Source organism: Schistocerca gregaria, chromosome 7 (assembly GCF_023897955.1).
Source record: "Schistocerca gregaria isolate iqSchGreg1 chromosome 7, iqSchGreg1.2, whole genome shotgun sequence".
Taxonomy (NCBI): Eukaryota; Metazoa; Arthropoda; class Insecta; order Orthoptera; family Acrididae; genus Schistocerca; species Schistocerca gregaria.
This window is the reverse complement of record NC_064926.1, coordinates 78119129-78141618: the sequence shown is the minus strand read 5'-3', so window position 1 is coordinate 78141618 and position 22490 is coordinate 78119129. Positions and strand designations below refer to the sequence as shown.

The 22490-nt window shown below is 43.4% G+C and overlaps 1 protein-coding gene across 1 annotated transcript in view; it reads left to right on the top strand.

Moving 5' to 3' along the window:
- The window catches only part of LOC126281290 (phospholipid-transporting ATPase ID), a 1237896-nt gene that overhangs the window by 271283 nt on the left and 944123 nt on the right, over window positions 1-22490 (top strand). The window contains 6 exon segments of the mRNA XM_049980113.1: window positions 4948-5103; window positions 5297-5471; window positions 9085-9240; window positions 9242-9297; window positions 16370-16532; window positions 21207-21299. Coding sequence (XP_049836070.1) covers window positions 4948-5103; window positions 5297-5471; window positions 9085-9240; window positions 9242-9297; window positions 16370-16532; window positions 21207-21299 — 799 coding nt within the window.

Below are 22490 nucleotides of genomic sequence, written 5' to 3'. Positions count from 1 at the left end.
AAACATCCACATGGGAAAAATATATTAAAAACAAAGATTCCAGGACTTACCAAGTGGAAAAGCGCAGGTAGATAGGCACAATAAAAAATTAAAAAAAAACACACAAACACACACACAAAATTTCGAGCTTTCGCAACCGGTGGTTGCTTTGTCAGGAAAGAGGAGAGGAGAGGGAAAGATGAAAGGATGTGGGTTTTAAGGGAGAGGGTAAGGAGTCATTCCAATCCCGGGAGCGGAAAGACTTACCTTAGGACACACACACACACACACACACACACACACACACACACACACACACACACACACACACACACACACACACACACACACACACACACACACAAACAGACATATTTAAAGGCAAAGAGCTTGGGCAGAGATGTCAGTCGAGGCGGAAGTGCAGAGGCAAAGATGATGTTGGATGTCAGATGAGGTATGAGTGGCGGCAACTTGAAATTAGTGGAGATTGAGGCCTGGTGGATAACAGGAAGAGAGGATATATTGAAGGGCAAGTTCCCATCTATGGAGTTCGGATAGGTTGGTGTTAGGGGGAAGTATCCAGATAACCCGGATGGTGTAACACTGTGCCAAGATGTGCTGGCCGTGCATCAAGGCATGTTTAGCCACAGGGTGATCCTCATTACCAACAGACACTGTCTGCCTGTGTCCTTCATGCGAATGGACAGCTTGTTGCTGGTCATTCCCACATAGAAAGCGTCACAGTGTAGGCAGGTCAGTTGGTAAATCACGTGGGTGCTTTCACATGTGGCTCTGCCTTTGATCGTGTACACCTTCCGGGTTACAGGATTGGAGTAGGTGGTGGTGGGAGGGTGCATGAGACAGGTTTTACACCGGGGGCGGTTACAAGGGTAGGAGCCAGAGGGTAGGGAAGGTGGTTTGGGGATTTCATAGGGATGAACCAAAAGGTTACGAAGGTTAGGTGGACGGCGGAAAGACACTCTTGGTGGAGTGGGGAGGATTTCATGAAGGATGGATCTCATTTCGGGGCAGGATTTTAGGAAGTTGTATCCCTGCTGGAGAGCCACATTCAGAGTCTGATCCAGTCCCGGGAAGTATCCTGTCACAAGTGGGGCACTTTTCGGGTTCTTCTGTGAGAGGTTCTGGGTTTGAGGGGATGACGAAGTGGCTCTGGTTATTTGCGTCTGTACCAGGTAGGGAGGGTAGTTGCAGAATGCGAAAGCTGAACCATTACACCAACAACCTAAAAAAAAAAAAAAAAAAAAAAAAAAAAAAACACTTTCGCATCCCGCAACCAACCATCCATCCATCCATACATACATTGGTGTGTGTGTGTGTGTGTGTGTGTGTGTGTGTGTGTGTGTGTGTGTGTGTGTGTGTGTGTGTGTGTGTAGGTAGGAGATACAAAGAACTATCAGTACATATGAAATTACTACTTACAAGCAAATGGTGCCTCCGAATATACAACCCGTAAGGTGATTGAATACTCCCCTTTGTTTAATTTAACATTTAATAACTTCTCACAAGAGATGTAAATGTACAAAACAGTGAAGTGTTTATGATGATTCAAATTTGAAAAATAACTATTTGAATACATGTCACGTGAAGTGATGTTTTTCTTTCTCCATATTTTCTAGCTATTTATTATTACTGAGACATATTTACCCCTTGGGAATACTCTACCACAGGGGTTGCTCTACATATTTTGATACCCTCCTGCCTCCCAATCTCCTGTCAGTCAGTCAGTACTGTCTCCCCCCGCCCCCCTCTCAAATAAAAAAAATAAATAAATAAAAACTGGAGAAAAAGAAGAAGCAAACTGAACTTGTAATTTTATATTTCACTTAATTTCATTTCATTTGCCTGTGAGCACATAAATACAACCAGTTAAGACATGCAGTGGCTGCCTTTCCTCAAATTGTCATGGTCTCACGAATTCCATGAACAATTTATAAATATTTATATTCCTTGTTCTCAAGACTATCGACACATTGGAGGTAACCTATTATTTCATTTCAGCCAGCTCTGTAAGTAGCCAGTCTGATTCTTTCTGTTATTAGATCAGGCAAAGTGCATGTTGCTGATGCTGTGAATGTCCCCCTAGATGTTAGTGGTATGACATACTGTAAATTCTATTGAGGTTGTGTTGAAAGCAGGCACAATTAAATCTCATCTTTATGAATTCTCTCTTGTTCCCTTTCCCGGTGGAGTTGTGCTTCGTGTCACACTTTCCAGTGTATCATTGTGCTTTTGGTACATCAGCTATTTGATACACCCAATTGAAGCTCCTTTTACCGTTACCAATTGATAATAGTGTTTTTTGACTTGTAGACGGACTCTGTTATTACGATATGGTCAGCTTGGATTGTCATGCTGTATCTTGGAGCTGTTTCCAAGGCTACCAGCTCTCATTTATAAGGTGGCAGGTGGCAGGCACGTTTTTGAATTGGCACTGGAACTTGCTTATTGTTGAAACTGACAGCATCAGTGGGGGTATTGATTCTTGAGTCCAATATCAGCTGATGTAACGTCTGAATGTAAGGTCACAATTTCTTTATAATCTCATTCACAAATAAATTTCCTGCTGTGATAAGAGCACTTTCTACAATTTAAGTTTTTTTAGGTGCTATATACGTCTGTTATAATGATGTATTAAAAGCTTAGCAAAGACTCCTCCCCCCCCCCCCCCCCCCCCCCCCCCCCCCCCCCCCACCCCCCCCCACCCACCCCCCCCCCCCCCCCCCCCCCCCCTCTCTCTCTCTCTCCTCTCTCTCTCTCTCTCTCTCTCTCTCTCTCTCTCTCTCTCTCTCTCTCTCTCTCTCTCTCTCTCTCTCTCCCACCTCCCTCCCTCCCTTGTAAAGAATTGCTGCTAACTTCATAACATTAGAGTATTCCAACCAACATAGTAAGCTTTTTGTAAGTATGCAAATCCCGTAAATGTAGACTCGTGTTTCGAGGTATGATATAATTAGCACCCCACTTTTAGGTTAGAATAAGTACGTTACTAAGCACTACTGGCCACTTACAAGCTTTGACTCATTTTCAAGCGCACAAATTGACATGGCCTTGTCATTCTCATAAGTATACTGTTATAAGAAATCTTGTCAGTGGGCACACAACCTAAGAAAAGTCATCCAGTAACCACTGAGAAACACACGGTTTGCAGGCCAGTCTCTGCCCATGGGAGGGTGTGATGAAAAATAATACCTCTTTTAAATTAGGCAACCATTATAACGTTCTACATCTTCATCCTTCATGTCTATGTCTGTATCCTTCATGTCAACATATTTTTACCGCTCTGCCTCTAGAGGGCTCCAAATTGCTGGATGTAACATGGTAATGTGTAGTTTTACCATGTCGATGAGTGAGAAACAGCAGACTGTAATCGACTCGAGTTCAAAGAATTCATCCACATGTGGAGCTCACCCTCCTTCAGCATGACAGTGCCATACCACACACAGGGCTACAACATATTCAGCAATGTGACACATTCGGTTCACTGTCATCGATCATCCTCCATACAGCCCTAACTTGGCACCATCCTATTTTGATCTATTTCCCAAACTTAAAGAACACCATCGAGGAGTTCACGTTGATAGTGATGAAGTGTTGCAAACAGAAGTGAGGTTGTGGCTGTGTCAACAAAGTCAGACATTGTACAGTGATGATATTGACAAACTGGTCTCTCATTGGGAGAAATGTGTTTGGTGATAACGTGACTTCGTTGAAAAGTAAATGAGTAGACTTGAAGAATAAAGGTGCAGAATGTTAATAAGGTTTGTTTTATTCAATTTTTCAGCACACCCTCCTAGGTATCAGAATGTAAAATCTTTTGGACTTGGGTGTTCCAGTAATGATATTAGTAGGAGCAGGGGTTTGTCTATTGATATGATACATACACTCAAAAACTGTCCCTTATGTCAGGTGCTGAATCTGTTAAAATTTGTTGCCACAGTCTCTGAAGAAAAAGAGAATGAATGTTTAATGAGTTGGCTTCCCCTGTATGTGAGTAATCAATCTCTCTCTCTCTCTCTCTCTCTCTCTCTCTCTCTCTCTCTCTCTCTCTCTCTCTCTCTCTCTCTCTCTCTTCTTTCTTCCTTCCTTTCCTTTTTTTACCATTCTAGTTTCATGTTAATCCAGATGCACCAGATGAAATTCCTATTGTCACATAGAAGGAGGTGTAATTAGATGAATGACGGACACTAACTTCACTTAATGAAGGTTTATTCATCATTTGCACTTACAAGAGCGTGGAGCGAACTGCCTCTGGCCAGAACACATACAGTATATATACAGCTACTGACCATTCCAGTAGAATGATTCTTGACATTTGTGGATACTTCTAGAATGTACTTGAACCGAATATAGCAATTAAAATTGTACAGTCCATGTGAGTTTCGAACTCATGACATTCCATGCAACTGCTTAGTATCATAACCACTACACCACAGTGCTACTAGGCTTCTTCTGCAACATTGCTCCTTCCTCAAGCGAACAGCGTCTCGGTGTCCTTCTAGTCCGGAAATGCGTCATCGGTCTTGCATACTCTGACTCCCGATGACTGATTCGCGCCCTGGTGGTGATCTTCCTAGAACTTCTTTTCCCACTATACTCTTTGTTACCTTTCCGCTTGTTGCCTGTCACTGGAGCTTAGTATTTACCCTGGGTTACAGGATCCTTATAGGTCTTCATTCGAAGGACGTGGACCGTATCTCTGATCTTTCGTCATCTTGTGTTCGGGTCAAATGTTCAACTTCATAAGTAACGTCAGACAACTGTCTTACAACCTTTTAAGGTCCAAAGTAGCGCCTGAGGAGCTTTCCAGAGAGCCCTCCCTGTTTTTTTGTAAAAAAGGTGAAGTGCACTCAGTAGTCATATTCAGAAGAAGAACTGTAGTAAAAAGTAAAGTGAATGTAACAACTTTTTTTCGTTTATGTCTTTGGAGCATTAATTGAATTATATTTTCAGGGAGACAAACTTAAAATGCAGACAGTGTCTACCAGAAACAGCAGAAATGGGTCAGGATGATGCATTGATTGGAGCCTTTGATGGGGAAATTGTTTGTGAAACACCAAATAATTTGCTTAACAAATTTGAAGGAACACTTTCATGGAAAGGCAAAAGGTATTGTATGTAGCATCCAAACACAAACAACAAAAATAAAATAAATTAAATGTGTGTGTGTGTGTGTGTGTGTGTGTGTGTGTGTGTGTGTGTGTGTGTGTGTGTGTGTGTGTATTGTAGGAAAGTTTTTCTAAAATTTATAGGTGAGTAGTCTCATTTAATCTAAAGCTAATTTACGTTGTGTGTGTTTCAGGTATCCTCTTGATAATGACAAAGTTGTTTTGAGAGGATGTGTTCTCAGGAATACCCAGTGGTGCTATGGAGTTGTTATATTTGCTGGTAAAGACACAAAATTGATGATGAATTCTGGAAAAACCAAATTCAAACGCACAAGCATTGATAGGTTATTGAATTTCATTATTATTGGGGTAAGTAAAACTTTTTTAATGTGTAGAACTTTCAGGAAGTTGATTAATTTAATTACGGCAGGATGCTACTTGTTTCTCACTACTGTTGTATTGTACTGGTCAGAATACATAAACAATCCAATATAGCCTGTTGCTTTATTGAAATATAAAGAGCTTCATTATAAAACACATTTTTCTGGTTTTTGATACATATGTTTACACTAGATCGCGTGTTCTCTGTACACTTTGAATGAATACATAAGAGGTAATCACTTTAGAAGGGTACCAAAACAGTAGGTCTGAATATTCTTTTTTTCTGTGTTATTAGGGAAAGGAAATTTTACAAAGAATTGAAGTCATAAACTAATAAGTATTTAAATTGTTTTCTGCTTGTCCCTACGCATGCATAGTCCCCTGAGACCTTCAACATCTATTTTCATGTAGTGATAATCTTTTGGATCAGTATTGTACTACAGACCTATATCATTGATGTCAGTTTGCAGTAGGGTTTTGGAGCATATACTGTATTCAAACACTATGAATCACCTTGAAGGGAACGATCTATTGATATGTAATCAGCATGGTTTCAGAAAACATCGTTCTTGTGCAACGCAGTTAGCTCTTTATTCGCACGAAGTAATGGCCGCTATCGACAGGGGATCTCAAGTTGATGCCATATTTCTGGATTTCCGGAAAGCTTTTAACACCATTCGTGACAAGTGACTTCTAATCAAGTTGCGGGCCTATGGGGTATCGTCTCAGTTGTGCAACTGGATTTGTGATTTCCTGTCAGAAAGGTCACAGTTCATAGTAATAGACGGCAAATCATTGAGTAAAACTGAAGTTATATCAGGTGTTCCCCAGGGAAGTGTCCTGGGACCTCTGCTGTTCCTGATCTATATAAATGACCTGGGTGACAATCTGAGCAGTTCTCTTAGGTTGTTCGCTGGTGATGCTGTAATTGACCGTCTAGTAAGGTCATCCGAAGACCAGAATCAGTTGCAAAGCGATTTAGGAAAGATTGCTGTATGGTGTGGCAGGTGGCAGTTGGCTCTAAATAACGAAAAGTGTAAGGTGATCCACATGAGTTTCAAAAGAAATCCATTGGAATTCGATTACTCGATAAATAGTACAGTTCTCAAGGCTGTCAATTCAACTAAGTACCTGGGTGTAAAAATTACGAACAACTTCAGTTGAGAAGACCACACAGATAATATTGTGGGGAAGGCGAGCCAAAGGTTGCGTTTCATTGGCAGGACACTCTAGAAGATTTAACAAGTCCACTAGAGAGACAGCTTACACTACACTCGTTCGACCTCTGTTAGAATATTGCTGCGCGGTGTGGGATCCTTACCAGGTGAGATTGACAGAGGACATCGAAAGGGTGCAAAAAAATGGCAGCTCGTTTTGTATTATCACGTAATAGAGGAGAGAGTGTGGCAGATATGATACGTGAGTTGGGATGGAAGTCACTAAAGCAAAGATATTTTTCGTCGCCGCAAAATGTATTTACGAAATTTCAGTCGAGGTGTTCGTTTTTCCCGCGCACTGTTCGGGAGTGGAATGGTAGAGAGATAGTATGATTGTAGTTCGATGGTCCCTCTGCCAAGCACTTAAATGTGAATTGCAGAATAGTCATGTAGATGTAGATGTATGTGAATCATATGAATCATCTAGTGTAAGTATATTCCAATGCAAATTATTTCAGTAAGATGCTGTTGCTTATTTATTTCTACATCATCACTGTAATTATGAATAATACACTATGTTGTCAAAAGTATCTGGACAACTGTCTGAAAATGACTTAAAAGTTTGTGGCGCCTTCCATTGGTAATGCTGGAATGGTTTTGGCTCACCCTTAGCCTTGATGACAGCTTCCACTCACGCAAGCATGCGTTCAATCAGATGCTGGAAGGTTTCTCGTGGAATGGCAGCCCATTCTTCATGGAGTGCTGCACTGAAGAGAGGTATCGATGTCGGTCAGTGAGGCCTGGCATGAAGTGATCATTCCAAAACATCCCAAATGTGTTCTATAGAATTCAGGTCAGGACTTGGTGCAGGCCAGTCCATTACAGGGATGTTACTGTCATGTAACCGCTGTGCCACAAGCCGTGCATTATGAACAGGTGCTCAATCATTTTAAAAGATGCAATCGCCATCCCCAAATTGCTCTACAACAGTGGGAAGCAGGAAGATGCTTAAAATGTCACTGTAGGCCTGTGATGTGATAGTGCCACGCAAAACAACAAGGGATGCAAGTCCCCTCCATGAAAAACATGACTATACCATAACACTACTGACTCTGAATTTTATTGTTGGCACTACACATGTTGGCAGATAACGTTCACCGAGCATTTGCCATACTCACACTCTGCCATCGGATCGCCACATTGTGTACTTTGACTCGTCACTCCACACAACGTATATCCACTGTTAAATTGTCCTTACACCAAAAGAGGTGCCAATGAGCAGCCTCTCGACCATGAAATCCAAGTTTTCTCACCTCCCCCCCCCCTATCTGTCGTAGTACTTGCAGTGTATGGTGATGCAGTTTGGAATTCCTGTGTGATGGTCTGGGTGGATGTCTGTCTGTTAAACATGACAACCCTCTCTAACTGTCGGCGATCTCTGTCAGTCAACAGACAAGGTCGGCCTGTACACTTTTGCGCTGTACATGTCCCTTCACATTTCCATTTTACTATCACATCCGAAACAGTGGACCTAGGAATGTTTAGGAGTGTGGAAATCTCTCTTACAGATATACGATACAAATGACACCCAATCCCCTGATCACATTCAAAGTCCTTGAGTTCCACGGAGCGCTCCCTTTTGCTCCCTCGTGATGTCTAATGACTATTGGGGTCGCTGATATGGAGTACCTTGCAGTAGGTGGCAGCAAAATGCACCTAATATGAAAAATGTATGTTTCTGCGGGTGTCCGGACACTTTTGATCACATAGTGTAACAAAAAGGCTGACAGTTAAATATCATCTTGCACTGTTGGACTACAGTGATAGTATTAGCTGCTTTATTGAATAGCTTCCATAAAATTTCTGAAGAAAATATCATAGCCATGGAAACACAGGAGTCCAGAAACCATGATTTTCAGTTGTTTCACAGAAGTTAAAATATTAATGGAAGAAGTAACTTCAGAAGAGGATATAACTTTGCATCACTAAGATAATAAATTTTATAGTGAAACAAAATCACTCTCCAGTTTGCTCTTTGCGTCCCATCTGCATTATACTCACACCTTTCATAACTTCTTTGCATCTAGAAAACATGATTTCCATATCACAGATATTTTGCTTGTTTGATTCCAGCTCAAAACCTATCACTGAGACGAGACTAAAGACTTAGGTAAGAAAAGACAGATTGCTACTTACCATACGGAGGACATGCCAAGTTGCAGAAAGTCTGAATTAAAAGACCAACATTGTGCCTGTCACAAATAGAAGGGTATTTTTTTTTACGGAAAGTAGCAATCTCTCTTTTTCTACAGTGTTGACATTCCTATGTGCAGTTTCCATTGTTTTATGCAGACCTACTTCATTACAGAGAAACATGCTAACATCTGCTGTAATATTAATATTTGTGAAATCTCACTTAATGATTGGTATGTTTTATGTTGCAGATTGTATTTTTTCTACTGTCCATGTGCCTCTTTTGTATGATTGCTTGTGGCATTTGGGAGACAATGGTAGGTCGTTATTTCCAAGTATACCTGCCTTGGGACCAACTGGTTCCTTCTGAGCCTCTGGAGGGTGCTACCGTTATTGCACTACTGGTGTTTTTTCTCGTATGCCATTGTGCTCAACACCGTCGTGCCTATTTCTTTGTATGTCAGGTATGTTTGTAATAATTCTGGTAATATGTATGTTCAGTGGAGAGAACACTTTAATGAATTTAATATGTTTTTAGAGTAATATAAATAAGATTGATATTCTACCAGTTTAAATTTATAGTTTAAAACCATAATTTTAATCTTGTCTAGTGCAATAATGCATCCCCAGTTCTAGAAAACAATTCTACCTCTTCTCCCCCTCCCCCCCTTCCCGCAATTGCCCCATCACCTTTTCCTTCCCCCATCATTCTCTTCTCCCCCATTCTCCCTCTGCCTCTGCCTCTGCCTCTGCCCTCGCCCCTCTCCCAATCGCGAGGACTGTGGGGAACCTGCCGCATCTCAGTTGTATAAGGCTTACTCAGGCATGCGGGGCTCTTTCTGAGTGGATCCTTACTTCCCTAGCTGCTCGTGGGACCGAAATGGATCCTCAGAAATCCTCGTTTTCCTCCTCTCAGTGGAAAGGGTGGGCCACTGGAAGGTGCTAACACCCAATCTATCAAGAGGGCTCACATAGTCAGTCCCCTGACTCCAGCGCTCTTTAACAAGTCCAGTCTTTAATATCAGGATGTATTCTGGTCCTCAGAATGTGTTTCTCATAGTGAAATGGAAGGAGAGTAGTTTCGAGAAGGTGTTGCCCTTCTATATACAAAAGGGTTTGGAGGGAATCTGTGGCTCCTTAAAACTGGTGAAGTGCTTGTGCAATGAAACCTTAATAGTGGCAACTTCAAATTCCCAGCAGGCAGCTAACCTCCAAACTGCTAAATGCCTTTAGACACTGAATTGCACCGCACCTCGAATTATAGCAAAGGTGTTGACAAACCGGGATGTAGTCAACATTCCCAAGGAGGAACTGCAATGTGAGTGGGCTGGGGAAGGTATAGTTGACGTGAAACATATCGTGAAGAGGGTTGATGATAATGTTATCAAATCTGACTCCTTTATTCTGATCTTCAGTGGCACAAAACTTTTTTGAGCGTGTTAAGGCTGGCTTCCTTCGCCTTAGTGTGAGGCCTTATTTCCTGACCCCAGTGTGCTGTTGTAATTGCCAGCATTTTGGGCATACCACCTTAGGGTATAAAGATGAAGTGACTTGGGGCAACAGTGGTAAGGCCACTCATTAAGGAGTTGGTTGCTCATCTCCAGCCAAATGTTTCAATTGCTCTGGAAACCACCCTGTTTGGAGTAGGGACTGCCGAATCTTTTTAGAGGAATGCAATGTGCAGGAAATGAAAACCACCAAGTGTGTCCCCCACGGTGAGGCCAAAAAGATGTGTAAGTCGATGCAGCCTCCCACATTTGCTACATCTTTTGTGTCAATGGTTCAGAGGCCTACTCCAAAAGTCGATGCCTCTACACAGACGGAGATGGCGAGTGTTGGCACTAACACCTGCAGATGTTAGTGCACTTGAAAGGCAGCAAGTGTTTCAGAGCCTGTAGCCCCTACAAACAGCAGACAGGGGTACAGTTGCCCACTTGGGCCAGCCCCTGATGCCTCTGACACCTGAGACTGTTCAGAAGCCCCATATGGCCATTACCACTCCCACGTTGGCAACCACCACAGCCCAACAAACTGCAAAAGCTCCTATAAAGCTGCAACAGCAGGTCAAATCATGTGATAAACTGTCTGACCATGTCAATGTCATTTTACGTGGTGCTTCATCTGACTCTTCCCCAGAGCTGGATGAGTATGATGGATGTGTGGGGCAATCATCTCACCCCACGACTGCCCCTCCATCTGCTGCAGTCTCCCCACCCTGTCAGAAAGATAGGATGGAGGTGCTACCCCTGTCATAGATGGCTCCTGTACTTCAGTAGAACCTGCAGGGGTTCACAACATGTGGTGGAACTTCATCTACTGTCTCCGGGTAGACCACTGTGTCTGTGTCTCCAGGAGACTTATTTCCATCAATTGTACTCCCCTGAGCTACGAGGCTATACACTCCGCAAAAAGGGTGACTTGCGTGGAGAGGGAGCTAGAGAAGGTGTAGGTATTTTCATCAGGACGGATAATCACTCCTCGCCTCTCTCACTCTGACGACTTTAATAAGCTGTTGCTGTGTCTGTGCACATGTGTTATCCATTGACTATATGTCCTCTTTACTTGCCCCCACATGATGCAGTTAATGAAGAGGCCCTCACTGACTTTATTACTCACCTTCCCCAGTCTTTCATCAGCTGTGATGACTTTAATGCCCAGAATGTGCTTTGAGGCTCTGCAATTACCTGTCCCAGGGGTAGAGCAATTGAGAGGCTTCTCCTGTGATCCTGTGCATACTTGCTAAATGTGGGACAGAGCACTCCAGTGCTTAAGGGAAGTGGTTGATGACTTGCACAGAAGTGATCACTTCCCGATCTGGATTCACATGCCAGATGGCGTGGTCCCTGAATGGAAACCGCTGCAATGGGTGCTCAGTAGAACCAACTGGACAGTTCAAACACTGCGCGTGTCGAGGCACGGACAGATCGTATTACCAAAATGGTCCACCTCGCCGCTGCAGCATCCATTCCACAGTCCAGGGGCCACCAGAAGTGTCAACCTGTCTGTGGATGGTGCGCCGAATGCCGCTCTGCAATTAGGACCAGGTGTGCAGCTCTGTGTAGGTTCCAGTGTTGGCCAATTGCTGAGAATCTTGCAGCCTTTTGGGTGGTTAGGGCAAAATGTCGCTGAATTATTCGAGAGAGCAAGAAGAGGTCATGGCTACAGTTCCTGAACACCATTAATCGTTCCACCAAAAGTTCCATTGTGGGGGAGACATTCAGGCTGCTGTAAATAATAAGAGCACTCTCCACACAAGTTCGCAGGACATTGCCCAGACTATGGTGGCATATTTTGCCACAGTTACTGTAACAGCCAGTCAGGATCCAGGTTTCCTGTGACATAGAGAAGTTGCTGAGAGTTGTAGTTTGGACTTCCAGTCCATCTCTAATGACGTTCACAACTGCCCATTATCCACGTGGGAGCGGGATTCTGCATTGTCTGCAGCTCGTGACACATCCCCTGGTCACAGCAGGATCCATTACAGTATGCTACGGCACCTCACAAGGTGCGACAATTTTTAATGCCATTTGGGCATCAGGTTGCTTTCCTGACTCGTGGCGTGAGGCTGTTTTAATTCCTCTTTTAAAACCTGGGAAAGACCACGTATGCCTAAGTAGTTACCATAGTGTTGCCCTCACTAGTTACATGGGAAAGTCCTTGTAGCAGATGGTCAACCACCGCTATGTCTGGATCTTAGTATCCCAGCAACTTCTTAGTCGCTTTCAGTGTGGGTTCAGGAGGTTTTGTTCAACCTTTGATAACCTTGTTCTGCTGGAGGTGGTTATACAACAAGCTTTCCTACCTTTCACCTTCTGGGTGTATTTTTTGACATCGAGAAGGCCTACAATACTACTTGGAGGCATCTCATTCTGGAGCAGCTTCACGAATGGGGTTTTCGTGGTTATCTTCCCATTTTTATTCAGTCATTCAGTCTTTTCTCTCGCCAAGATATTTCAAATACCAAGTTGGTGACATTCCTCTCTGATCGCTTTGAGCAGGAGAAAGGTGTCCCTCAAGGTAGCGTTTTAAGTGTGACTGTCTTTACCGTAGCTATTAATATCATTAAGTCCATAGTAAAAAGTTCTGTCCAATGTTCCTTGTTCATAGATGATTTCTCTGTTTTTTGCACTTTTTCAAGTTTTGCAAAGATAACACGTCAGCTGCAACTTACTCTTAGATGTTCGATGAATTGGTGCAGAAGAGTGGTTTTAATTTTTCCACCGAGAAGTCTGTGTGTTATCTTTTTCACTGTTCTGGTTCAATTTTAACCTTTCCTGAATTGAGGATGAGGGACACTGTCCTTACTTTTAAAGACACGATGAGATTTCTGGGGCTCATTTTTGACTCTAAGCTTACATGGTTACCTCATCTTAGAGACCTGAAACAATGGTCACTTAAGGTTTTAAGCATTTCAAAATGTCTTAGCCACAGTACATGGGGAGCAGACAGGACTTTCCTGCTCCAGTTTTGCAGACCATTTGTGCGATCTCAGCTTGATTATGGGTGCACAGGGTATGGGCCTGCAAGACCTTCTTATTTAAATATGTTGATATTGTGCACAACGAAGGGATTAGGTTGGCCACTGCGGCACTGAGAACTAGCCTCATACCAAGCTTCTGTGCAGAGGCTGGTGAACTGCCACTTCATATACGGTGACGGCTGTTAATAGTGTGCCAGGCATATAAATCTATGTTCACACCATAAACACGTGCATACCATACCATTGCTCAGCTTCCTCTGGCACAAGTTTTTCATAACTGGCAATGAGCAGTGAGACCCTATGGGATTCACGCACAGGATTCCCTTTCTGAGATGGACATATCCACACCCCCCCCTTTTCTCCACCACCCACCCTCTCCCGTTTTCTTCACCACCCACCCTCTCCCGTTTTCTTCACCACCCACCCTCTCCCGTTTTCTCCACCCCCCCACCCTCTCCCCTTTTCTCCAGCCCTCCCCACCTTCTCCTCTTTTCGTCCACCCCTCCCCACCTTCTCCCCTTTTCGTCCACCCCTCCCCACCTTCTCCCCTTTTTGTCCACCCCTCCCCACCTTCTCCCCTTTTTGTCCACCCCTCCCCACCTTCTCCCCTTTTCGTCCACCCCTCCCCACCTTCTCCCCTTTTCGTCCACCCCTCCCCACCTTCTCCCCTTTTCGTCCACCCCTCCCCACCTTCTCCCCTTTTCGTCCACCCCTCCCCACCTTCTCCCCTTTTCGTCCACCCCTCCCCACCTTCTCCCCTTTTCGTCCACCCCTCCCCACCTTCTCCCCTTTTCGTCCACCCCTCCCCACCTTCTCCCCTTTTCGTCCACCCCTCCCCACCTTCTCCCCTTTTCGTCCACCCCTCCCCACCTTCTCCCCTTTTCGTCCACCCCTCCCCACCTTCTCCCCTTTTCGTCCACCCCTCCCCACCTTCTCCCCTTTTCGTCCACCCCTCCCCACCTTCTCCCCTTTTCGTCCACCCCTCCCCACCTTCTCCCCTTTTCGTCCACCCCTCTCCACCTTCTCCCCCTTTTCTTTTTTCCTCCGCCCTCTCCTTTTTCCTTCGCCCTCTCCTTTTTCCTCCGCCCTCTCCTTTTTCCTCCGCCCTCTCCTTTTTCCTCCGCCCTCTCCTTTTTCCTCCGCCCTCTCCTTTTTCCTCCGCCCTCTCCTTTTTCCTCCGCCCTCTCCTTTTTCCTCCGCCCTCTCCTTTTTCCTCCGCCCTCTCCTTTTTCCTCCGCCCTCTCCTTTTTCCCCCGCCCTCTCCCTTTTTCCCCCGCCCTCTCCCTTTTTCCCCCGCCCTCTCCCTTTTTCCCCCGCCCTCTCCCTTTTTCCCCCGCCCTCTCCCTTTTTCCCCCGCCCTCTCCCTTTTTCCCCCCGCCCTCTCCCTTTTTCCCCCCGCCCTCTCCCTTTTCCCCCCGCCCTCTCCCTTTTCCCCCCGCCCTCTCCCTTTTCCCCCCGCCCTCTCCCTTTTCCCCCCGCCCTCTCCCTTTTCCCCCCGCCCTCTCCCTTTTCCCCCCGCCCTCTCCCTTTTCCCCCGCCCTCTCCCTTTTTCCCCCGCCCTCTCCCTTTTTCCCCCGCCCTCTCCCTTTTTCCCCCGCCCTCTCCCTTTTTCCCCCCGCCCTCTCCTTTTTCCCCCGCCCTCTCCCTTTTTCCCCCGCCCTCTCCCTTTTTCCCCCGCCCTCTCCCTTTTTCCCCCGCCCTCTCCCTTTTTCCCCCGCCCTCTCCCTTTTTCCCCCGCCCTCTCCCTTTTTCCCCCCGCCCTCTCCCTTTTTCCCCCCGCCCTCTCCCTTTTCCCCCCGCCCTCTCCCTTTTCCCCCCGCCCTCTCCCTTTTCCCCCCGCCCTCTCCCTTTTCCCCCCGCCCTCTCCCTTTTCCCCCCGCCCTCTCCCTTTTCCCCCCGCCCTCTCCCTTTTTCCCCCGCCCTCTCCCTTTTTTCCCCCGCCCTCTCCCTTTTTCCCCCGCCCTCTCCCTTTTTCCCCCGCCCTCTCCCTTTTTCCCCCGCCCTCTCCCTTTTTCCCCCGCCCTCTCCCTTTTTCCCCCGCCCTCTCCCTTTTTCCCCCGCCCTCTCCCTTTTTCCCCCGCCCTCTCCCTTTTTCCCCCGCCCTCTCCCTTTTTCCCCCGCCCTCTCCCTTTTTCCCCCGCCCTCTCCCTTTTTCCCCCGCCCTCTCCCTTTTTCCCCCGCCCTCTCCCTTTTTCCCCCGCCCTCTCCCTTTTTCCCCCGCCCTCTCCCTTTTTCCCCCGCCCTCTCCCTTTTTCCCCCGCCCTCTCCCCCTTCATTTCCCCCGCCCTCTCCCCCTTCATTTCCCCCCCCCCCCCGCCCCCTTCATTTTCCCCCACCCCCCGCCCCCTTCATTTTCCCCCACCCCCCGCCCCCTTCATTTTCCCCCACCACCCGCCCCCTTCATTTTCCCCCACCACCCGCCCCCTTCATTTTCCCCCACCACCCGCCCCCTTCATTTTCCCCCACCACCCGCCCCCTTCATTTTCCCCCACCACCCGCCCCCTTCATTTTCCCCCACCACCCGCCCCCTTCATTTTCCCCCACCACCCGCCCCCTTCATTTTCCCCCACCACCCGCCCCCTTCATTTTCCCCCACCACCCGCCCCCTTCATTTTCCCCCACCACCCGCCCTTTTCATTTTCCTCCACCACCCACCATCTCCCCTTGTTTCTCTGTCCCACTTTACTCCCTCTCCATCTGTCCCGCTTTAATCCATCACCCTCTGCCCTTGTGTACCCGTTTAACCCATAACCCTCTGCCCCTGTGTACCCCTTTAACCCATAACCCTCTGCCCCTGTGTACCCCTTTAATCTATCACCTTCTGCCATCACCCCTCTCCTTTAAGACACACAAATTCATTCAACACACCTGAAGGCTCTCCTTCATGTTAGTTTTTATACAGCTCTGTGTGTAGATTAGTGAATGCTAAGTAATGTGTATTAATGTTTTTTGAAATTTTTATTAACACTACATAATAGCCATAACATATAAAACTTCAAATACTGTGTTTTTATGTAAATCCACAATTGCTTTTAACATAAGAAATTCTTTTGTAGTGTGGAAGTGATAAGATTTGCCCAGAGTTTTTTAATAAATTGGGATGAAAAAATGCATTATGAGAAAACAAATACATCGGCAAAAGCTCGTACAACCACTCTAAATGAAGAACTGGGACAGATTGAGTATATCTTCTCGGATAAAACGGGAACCCTTACTCAGGTAAGTTTTATGCCAGTTATTGGTAGAAATCCAAGAAAGTGAACATTCATTTAACAATTCACTGCACAGTGAATAGGTTGTGGAACTATGAGTGATGATTGGAGTCAACCATTCTTGAACCTATTTTGTACATTCTACAATGTGCAGAATATGACTCGTCTCATTTCTTATGCTATTCCTGTGCATGCTAAACACCACCACCACTGCCACCAGCAAGATCTGCAACAGTTGTTTCCTTAAATTTGTAGACATAACAGAAAGATCATTGAAATACAAGCAGTATAAAATAATTAAAATTATATTGGCATTAAGATTACATTAGTGTATTTTGTGCCCCTGGCTCCAAAAACACTGTGCCATTATTACTTGTGCAAGTAAAGGGTGATGCAGGGAACTGGAAATTTTGAATAACGCAATTTCCCTGAATGAAAAAAGGAAAACTATATTTTATTGAGGAAATTGCATGTGTACCATATGCAACTTATTTCCATTATAAAAGTCACAAATTGTTTCTCTATTACTTAAAGATGATGTCAGAGAGATATGCTACCTTTCGGCATTCACATTCTGATGGACTCTTACTGAAATACTAGAATGCAAGGTGTAGTGTCTCTTGGGGAGTGGCAGTGTGCTGAACAAATAAAAGCTATAGAATCTTAACAATAATTTATTAAAGTTAAGAGTCACTAAATAAACAAACAGTGAACACTTAAACTTTCTGGCAGATTAAAACTGTGTGCCCGACCGAGACTCGAACTCAGAACCTTTGCTTTTCGCGGGCAAGTGCTCTACCATCTGAGCTACCGAAGCACGACTCACGCCCGGTCCTCACAGCATTACTTCTGCCGGTATCTCGTCTCCTACTTTCCAAACTTTACAGAAGCTCTCCTGCGAACCTTGCAGAACTAGCACATATCAGCACACACTCCTCTGCAGAGTGAAAATCTCATTCTAGTGAACACTTAATGTGCAATCTTTTATGGTTCTGGAGAAAGTGCCTTGTAAGGGAAATAAATAAATATTACAGTTCTCCACTGACAAGCTAATGTAGAAAGACAGTTGGTTACTGTTCTTTTAGCACCGCAGACAAATACAAGCTTAATAACAATGGAAAAGCCTCATGACAATATATAAAAAACAACATAGAATTCCAAAATTTAAAAAATGATAAAGGCGTTATGGCAAATAAATAAATGATAATTTTTTAAAAAAAATATTTACAGCCGACAGCCAATTAACAGTTCACAGTATGTGGAGCACCTCAAAAAAATATTTAAGTGAGTATCTGCCGAGTATGGCTGGTTACAAGTTAGAGACAGAAAACAACTTCATGACTGTACTAGCAAAGATTTACTTTTGTTGCTTTAACCAAAATGAACCACCATCCACAGCTAGTTACAATTAGGCTTAGAAGAAGCATCTTAATGGAGTAACAAATACATGTCAATAACGGGTTCTTGCAACCTAGATATTGACTTAAAACATTTTCTGGTATCACATTAAGAAATCAGATGAAACATCTTATGGCAACAAACAAATTAAAATTTTTAAAACTAAAATGAAATTATTGGTAAGCAGCTTTTAAAAATTAGCATTTCATGCCATTGAACAGCCAGAAATAGCAAGTACGAAAGCCTTAAATTAACGTGTGCTCACTGAGGCAGCAGAAATATACAGAGCAATGGATAATAACAGGAAATGGTGGCAATATCACGAAGGGTCCAGCTCACCCAAAATGTGGCTCAAGAATACAAAATTATAATAGGAGCACATAAATTTAACTGGCTGACCAGTTGCTAGTTACTTTAAGAATTAGATGCCAATTGAGGAGCCTGAGAGCCAGCACATAGGAGTGTGCAGAGAGGCCACTCACTGGGCTTCTTTACCAAGCATGTAATAATAATAATAATATAACCACAGTGACTGCATAGAAGCGATGGAAAAAACAGATGCGTATAAATATTTAGGATACAGACAAAAAATAGGAATAGATAATACAAATATTAAAGAAGAACTAAAAGAAAAATATAGACAAAGATTAACAAAAATACTGAAAACAGAATTGACAGCAAGAAACAAAACAAAAGCTATAAATACTTATGCTATACCAATATTGACCTACTCATTTGGAGTAGTGAAATGGAGTAACACAGACCTAGAAGCACTCAACTTACACGATCACAATACCACAAATATATAATACATGACATACGTTCAGCAACAGAAAGATTCACATTAAGCAGAATGGAAGGAGGAAGGGGATTTATCGACATAAAAAAACCTACATTATGGACAGGTAGACTATTTAAGAAAATTCTTTCTGGAACGAGCAGAAACTAGCAAAATACACAAAGCAATCACTCATATAAATACATCGGCTACACCACTGCAATTTCATAACCACTTCTACAACCCTTTAGATCACATAACATCAACGGATACAAAGAAAGTAAATTGGAAAAAGAAAACACTACGTGGCAAGCACCCGTATCATCTAACACAGCCACACATCGATCAAGACGCATCCAACACATGGCTAAGAAAAGGCAATATATAGAGTGAGACGGAAGGATTCATGATTGCAATACAGGATCAAACAATAAACACCAGATATTACAGCAAGCATATTATTAAAGATCCCAATACCACAACAGATAAATGCAGACTTTGCAAACAAGAAATAGAAACAGTAGATCACATCACAAGCGGATGTACAATACTAGCAAATACAGAATACCCCAGAAGACATGACAATGTAGCAAAAATAATACATAAACAGCTTGCCTTACAACACAAACTTATAAAACAACACGTTCCCACGTACAAGTATGCACCAAAAATGTACTGGAGAATGATGAATACAAATTATACTGGAACAGAACCATTATAACAGATAAAACACCACCACATAACAAACCTGACATCATACCAATAAAAAGAAGAAATTAACACAACTAATCGAAATATCCATACCCAATACAACAAATATACAGAAGAAAACAGGAGAAAAAATTGAAAAATACCTCAAACTGGCTGAGGAAGTCAAGGATACGTGGCATCAGGATAAAGTTGACATTATACCAATTATACTATCAACTACAGGAGTCATACCACACGATATCCACCAGTACATCAATGCAATACAGCTACATCCAAACTTATATATACAACTACAGAAATCCGTAATTATTGATACATGTTCAATTACCCGAAAGTTCCTAAATGCAATATGACATATACCGTACAGTTAAAAGGAAGTCACACTTGATCAAGGTCCGCGTCACTTCCTGCTTCTGACCAGACATAACGTCTGAGATAAGAAAGAAATAATAATAATAAATAATTCTTCAAAGCTATGCAGCATATGAAATTATATTAATAAAATTTCCACTAACACGGGTGCATACACACAGAAATCAACTTTGAAGAACATAACAGTGAACTCGTACTTGCATAACTTGCATAATCTGAACCCAAGGGAATACATTCGGGACACTACCGGATGCCAGCTCTGGCCAACAAACCACCAGTATGTAATTTTGGGAACTGTGAGTCGTGTGCTTACACATTTGTGCCACGTACCTCCGGAAACCTACCGAGGTCTTGTCAAACCTACATGATGGGGAATCACGGCTGTGTTAGGTTTCAGAGGTGGACAAACTTGTCACGAAGCAGATGTTTACAATGTTTCGGCTCAACTATTTACATACACACGCGTGCACCGTTGTTTGTTGGTGGCTTGCTTTAGACTTTGTTCTAGGAGATTAGCTATCTTGTCTTTACCCCTCTATTCAAGTGTAGACCAGGACAAGTACAGTACAATCGTCAATAGCATCTGCTGGAACAGCAACAGTATGAGATCTTGCAGCCGTGCCGAAGAGACCGCCCAGCTCCAAGTTCACTCGAAGTCGTGGGTGGTCATGGCACCACAGGACCTCCACAAAACCCACACACTGCTGTGTTTTACATTTTTATCCAGCCTGTTTTCAGCTGCCTCAAATGTCACAAGTGATGCTCTGCTAAAATCCTTAAATGTTCCTTCCAAGTTGTCTGTTAATTGGCTAAAACTAGGCCACCCCCCCCCCCCCCCCCTGCTGCTTTCATTCTTTTTTCCTCCCAACTTATTTGTAAGATTCCCAGTATTGTTCTGGGGCAGCGTACATCCATATATATTTGCATAAGGCTTTTCCCCACTCTAATCCCAGTAGTGATCAGTATCTATTAGGTAACTTCGTTTTGGGTTTGACAAAAAAATATTTGCCTGTCCACTAGTTCTTGGCCACTTTTCCCCAGAATCCCATCTCTTTCCTCCTTGAAGTGTTATAGTTCAGATTTCATGTCTACTTTTTTTTGTTAATGTGCTAACTGTAATAGTGATACCTATTTTATGTATCTGAGAACAAAGGAGAGGAAAGAGACAGCTATTCACACCTGTTGCTGATTGAAGTGTGGTCATAGATGCAAGTGTATATTTGTCTTTTCTCTTTTTTGTTTGCTGTTTATATCCTCTTTCCCATCTCTTTTTCATTCCTACTCCTTTAATCTTTTTTTTCTTGTGTGTGCGTGAGAGAGAGAGAGAGAGAGAGAGAGAGAGAGAGAGAGAGAGAGAGAGAGAGAGAGAGAGAGAGAGAGAGAGAGAGAGTCATAATTCTTAATTTAATAATTCTGTTGCAGAATATAATGACGTTTAACAAATGTACTATTGCTGGAAAATGTTATGGGGACATATTTGATGAACAAACTAATGAACTTATAGAAATCACCGAGGTAAGTGCATGGAAAGACATTTCATTGTGATCTTATTCAGCATCTCACCTTATGTAGAATTTAGGTAGTGATAACTTGCTGGCTCAGACAATTTGTCAGTATGAGAATTATTTGATCATACATGGCTGCTTAAACATTTGGGAATGCTTATCATTTGGTTAACACATACATTAGTTACTGATGTAAACATAGAATTAGAATAGTATTGTGTTACATATGTCAGTAGATGAAAATGTAGCCAATATGCATTGGTTCTGGCAGCTTTCAAGTGGAGTAAGTGAGAAATGAAATATCAGAGTTAAAATGATGATGAAGAAAAAATACAGAGGGGTAGTATTTGAAGAGTGAATCATTTTGTTAAGTACACACACCATAAGCTTAAAGTGAAATTTTTTATGGAGAGTGAGGAATAAGGAAAATGTCATTGACCACAGTATTGTAATAGTATTGAGTTTCTTTTATTTTATTTTTTCCAGTGCTACTTTCAATTTCAGGAAGTTGTTTATATACATCACCAAGTTTTCTAAGATTCCCACCACCTCTCGCATCCCATATCCCAACATTTTCAGGTGTTCCAGTCTCCTTCATTAAGGCCTCTCACTGCTCTTGGTTGTGTGACATCTTTCCAGCACCTTGAAGATGTGGCATGCTTTCTTGCCATCTTGTGTCTGGCATGTGTGTCCATACCAGAGTAGGCACTAGAATTGTGCTATTGACATTAATGATCTCTCTGATTCTGTAATATCTAACATGAATAAGGGAAGAAGATCCATAACTCTTATGTCTCCAAAAATCCATCTCGGCCGTCAGTAAGTCTGCCTCTGATATAGTTCCCACAACTCTGCACCTTATGTTGTGATAATTTCAATAATGAAATGACTGACGATATGTTCTGCTTTGCGTTACATTGTTATTCCAGAGGACGCCATTTATTTGTTTTATGAGTCGCCATGGTTAGTTTTATTGCTTATATCATTCATACTTCTATTTTTGAATACAGTGTCACTCCGAAGTGTTTAAAGTTATGATATGTTCAAATGTGTGTGAAATCTTACGGGACTTAACTACTAACGCTCGGCTAATCCCACGCGGCCAAAAGTTATGACACCCTTTAACAGAATCGGCATGCACTTGCATATCATTAAGTGTTTTCTGTCGCCTTCAGATATCCTTTTTCAGGTATGATATAGT